This window comes from Octopus bimaculoides, chromosome 17, assembly GCF_001194135.2.
Source record: "Octopus bimaculoides isolate UCB-OBI-ISO-001 chromosome 17, ASM119413v2, whole genome shotgun sequence".
Classification (NCBI taxonomy): domain Eukaryota; kingdom Metazoa; phylum Mollusca; class Cephalopoda; order Octopoda; family Octopodidae; genus Octopus; species Octopus bimaculoides.
The window spans coordinates 43,946,221-43,951,115 of record NC_068997.1 but is presented as its reverse complement, the minus strand read 5'-3'; the positions used below and the strand labels follow the sequence as shown (position 1 = coordinate 43,951,115).

General features: G+C 37.5%; 2 protein-coding genes across 3 annotated transcripts in view; one reads left to right on the top strand and one right to left on the bottom strand.

The window, feature by feature from the left end:
• The window catches only part of LOC106867430 (zinc finger protein GLI1), a 420,253-nt gene that overhangs the window by 13,626 nt on the left and 401,732 nt on the right, over window positions 1–4,895 (bottom strand). For both annotated transcript variants that reach the window (XM_052973914.1, XM_052973915.1), the window contains exon 7: window positions 2,016–2,147. In XM_052973914.1, the coding sequence (XP_052829874.1) occupies window positions 2,016–2,147 (132 nt within the window). The remainder of the gene's footprint in view (window positions 1–2,015; window positions 2,148–4,895) is intronic.
• Window positions 1–4,895, top strand: part of LOC106878371 (aspartyl aminopeptidase) — a 383,150-nt gene that overhangs the window by 222,550 nt on the left and 155,705 nt on the right. The window lies entirely within an intron of this gene.

Sequence of the window (4,895 nt, the reverse complement as noted above, 5' to 3'; positions counted from 1 at the left end):
TGACTAAAGCAGTGGTTCTTCACCATTTTTTTTTTTTACCTATGGCCCTCTTTGCTTACTATTCTATTCTGGTGGGCTCCACCCCCATAGCCATTTTAAAAGCTGGTTTTATAGATACATTTTTAAAAATTCCTATTTTGTTTTTCACGCACTCACTTGTATAGGCTTACAATAGCTCTCACTGAGAGAACATATTTCATTTGCCAGAGACATGTTAAACTATTTTCAAACATAAGAGAAAGAAACCAAGCAGTTTCTTGCAAGAAATACATCTAAAGCAAAATTTTTTTCTTTCAAGGACTCTTGAAATACTTTTCTGGATTCCCAGTTGATTATTTTGCTTGCATGGACCACCAAAAATTTTGTATGGACCCTGGTTGAAACCCACTGGACTAAAGTGTTCAAGGCTGTGTACCAGCATGGCTGTGGTCCAACGACTGAAACAAGCAAAAGATAAAAAGATAGAAAGTTAAGAAATAGACTTTTAAAATATTTACTTCTACATTGTATTTTGATTGGTTTGGTCTCTGATTATCATTAAACTTTTAGAATTTAATTTGGCCACATCTGGTCATAATATTCTTCCTGTATTATCTTCAATCTGGCTAGATCTGGCCTATTACACATACCCTACAACGTCATTCTATAAATAAACCATCACATCATTGAAATCTCCAAGCTACAAAGTATTTGGCACTCTGGATCAACTGGAACCTTCATCGTCATAACCAACAATCAACAGAACAGCCTGCTTGTGAAATTAACATGCATGTGGCTGAGCACTCCACAGACGGATGTACTCTTAACATAGTTCTCAGGGAGATTCAGTGTGGCACAAAGTGTGACAAGGCTAGCCCTATGAAATATATGTACAACTCACTTTTGTCAGCTGAGTGTACTGGAGCAATGTGAAATAAAGCATCTTGCTCAAGGACACAATGCATCACTGGAAATCGAACTCATGACCTTGCAGTGATGAGCTAAATACCCTAAACCACTAAGCCATGCACCTTCACTAAAGCTTCAAGGTAATGCATGATTAATTCAAATCAATGTGAATCAAAAAGCATTACATTTGACAGAGAAAGCTGAAAGATTAAATGTTAAATTCCTATTCATACCAGAATAGAAAGAAATTGGTTTCAAATTTTGGCAGAAGGCTAGTAATATCAGGGGAAGGGGTAAATCAATCATATCAACCCCAGTGCCCAACTGGTACTTATTTTATCAACCCTGCAGATGAAAGGCAAAGTCAACCTTGGAGGAATTTGAAATCAGAACAGATAGGAATTAAGATCTTGTATTTCTAAACTAAGGAAATGTTTGTTTTTAATGAAAGGAAGGGTTAAAATGTAACAAGTAGAGGAGAAAATAAAGGTAAAAAACAAATTATATTAATGATGCATTTTACTGTGTTAATTATCATAATATTTAATTACTTGTTAAAGAGTTCTAAAAAAATTATTATGATTATGCTGCTCTTTTATCTTTTACTTGTTCCAATCATTGGACTAAGGCCATGCTGGGGCACCACTCGAAGAGTTTAGTCAAATAAATTAACCTCGGTAAATCTGCTACTTATTCTGTTGGTCTCTTTAGTCAAACTTTCAAGTTATGGGTTTGTAAACAAACCAACACCAGTTGTTAAGCAGTGGTGGTGTGGTGAAGGTACAAACTCAGGCACACACACACACTTATATAATGGGCTTCCATACAATTTCTGTCTATCATATTTATTCACAAAGTATTAGTTGGCCCAGGGCTCTAGTTGAAGATATTTGCCCAAGGTGCTGTGCAATAGGCCTGAACCTAAAACCAAGCAGTTGCAATGTTGAGCTTCTGAACCACACAGCCATGTCTACACCTATTTAAAAGACATTTTGTTTTTGTTAATTAATTCATGTTGATTTCTGTAGTAATTATTTTTTGTGTTTTTACAGAAAGGGATATGAATTTGGTGTACCTACGTTCAAGGAAGAATGATGTGAAGAAGAAGAAAAAGAAATATTATTTACTTTCAAGAGATGCTGGTAATGTGATACTTCCACTGCCAGGCGTTGGTGGGATCTCTGAGAACATACTGCGCTGACTTAGACTTAATGGGGACGGATAATCTACCAGGGAACCAGCACTTCCAACTGGAAAACCTGCAATGACATAAATCGTAGACATTATAATAACAATAATGGTTTCAAATTTTGGCACAAGGCCAGCAAATTTAGGGAGGACATCAACCCCAGTGCTCAACTGGTACTTATTTCATCAACCCCAAAAGGTTGAAAAGCAAATTTGACATTGGCGGGATTTTGACACGGGACATAAAGACAGATGAAATGCCACTAAACATTTTGCCTGATATGCTAAGAACTCTGCCAGCTCACTGCCTTGTTTAAAAAGTGGCCAGCAAGCTACTATGGAGAATAAAACCCTGCACCTCACTAATTCCAGCTAAGTGCTCTGTACCATTAAGCATAGTGACCCTTGACAAAGAAATAATGTTAATAACAATAATGATAATAATAAGATACAACCCTCTTAAGTACAAAATAACCTGGCTATGGAAAATGAAGAAGGTGAAAATAGTGCCAATTATAGTTGGGTCCTTGGGAACAGTATCAGAAGGTATCAAGAGAAATATAAAGGAAATCGGAATAGGGTGCCCAGTAGAACTGTTACAAAAGGTTTGCCTCCTTGGCACAGCCAGAATAATCAGGAAAGTACTAGGGAGTTGAAAAGAATGGATAGCATGGTACCGTAGGCTGCAGGTAGCAAGCCCACTACACATGCAAGACTCCAGGAGCTCCAACAAAATCTATGATAAAGAGAAATAATAATAAATGTCCTGATGCAGTATTAGGCAGTGGATCTCATGGCTTTTGATCTTAACTGATTGGAAGTGTTATCACATACATCCTTTGTCTTGGTATAAAAGTTGGGCTACAACAAATATTCTGCTCAATACCACAGATTTGCTTGATCTTAACTAGTTGAGCATGTCCCTTAATGGCTGATGATATGTGCATCTCTGATCATGAGCAAAAGTAGTGGGGGAGCATCACAGCCATGTGTTGAGAAGAATTGTTTGGGGTTTGAATAATTTGCCTCTGGAAACATGGGTGTTTCATTCTCATCATTCTTAAACAAACCTTATTCAGGGACCTTTTGAACAGGATGAGCTACTCGACCTGCTGCAAGGTCATGCACTGTTTATCTTGATATGAGATCACCATGTCGTGCACATATAGTTCTGATGTATTATCTATTTATTGCCCACAAGGGGCTAAACATAGAAGGGACAAACAAAGACAGACAAAGGGATTAAGTCGATTACATCGACCCCAGTGCATAACTGGTACTTAATTTATCGACCACGAAAGGATGAAAGGGAAAGTCGACCTTGGCGTAATTTGAACTCAGAACGTGACGGCAGACGAAATACCATTAAGCATTTTGCCCAGCGTGCTAACGTTTCTGCCAGCTCGCCACCTTATAGTTGTGATGTATGTGCCTGGTGTACCCTTATCAGATGGGTAATCATGATGGGTATATTGAGCTTTCGTATATTTGTACTCCAGTGTCACTTTGATGGCATGCACTGCTCTCTCACTCAATAATAATAATTGAATGATATCTGAGAAATGTAGGTTTGTCAGAGCAGCTAAATGGTATGAGCAGAAACCTGAACAAGTGTTTGAGAATGACAAATTTAAGCTTTTGTGAGATTTTACCATTCATTGTGATAGAATGATTGAGATAAGAAGGCCAAACATTGTGGTTGTCAACAAGAAAGTAAAAGAGGCCCAAATTATCGATATCTCTATCTCAGGAGACAGCAGACTGAAAAATAAAGAGCATGATAAAGATGGAGAAGTATGAACCACTGAAGGAGGAGGTTGGAAATTGTGGGGAAGAAGAAGGCTTTAATGATTCCATTAGTGATTGGAGCATTTGGGATGCAATTTAGAAAGCTTTGAGGATTGTGAAAATAAAAGAGAAATTGATGGCAAGGTAACAGGTCATGCAGAAGACAGCACGTCTAGGTACAGCAAGGATTTTAAAGAAAGTCTTGTCTTTGTAAGGCACAGGTTCTTATTGATGTAATGTACAATATTCACATTTATAAAGGTTTTCCAGCATTTATCAGTAGTGTATTGTGGGAAGCTAGAATCAAACCTAGCAGTAATTAAATTTCAAACAGAAAAGATTAATGTTACTTGAGATGTAGGAATAAAGTTTGTTCATCATTATTCAAAAATTCCTTTTTACTATAAGCTGAATTTCAGCAATGGAAAACTTGACATTGTAAAGGCTAGTTGCTTGTGCTTCAAAGGGGTTCACTCTGGCTTGCTTTTGATGAGAGATGAAGATATACATTCTCTAGTGGCTTTCTCAGTCTCTGCTATGATTCTGGTGGGTTTTCACTTTTATACAATGGAAAGCATAGTGATGACGTACTATGATATAGTATGATATTCCTAGAAGCTGATTGGTCGGTAATCAGGGTGCATTATCTGACTCAAGTGTGGACTGGACCCAGATATCAAGGTTGTGAGGTTTTGCTTCCAGGTCTCACTACAGACAGAGTGGATTCCAAATTTGCTGCTCGTGTTTCAGCTGGTAGAGGGACAACAACAACAACAACAACAACAGCAGCAACAGCAGTAGGTTACAATCAGGAGTGCTGAGTGTGCTACTTCTAAATGTCTACTATTACACTGATACCAACTATTTACTCAAGCAGATTGAGTGTAGCTATTCAGTGACCATAACAATACTAACAACAACAAAAGCAAGAAGAAGATTAAAAAAATCCTCTGCAAAGGTGAGTAATCAAAGGAAACTATATGATTGTTTGATCTACTAGAAATAGCAACCAAGTCTCTTTCAAATCATAT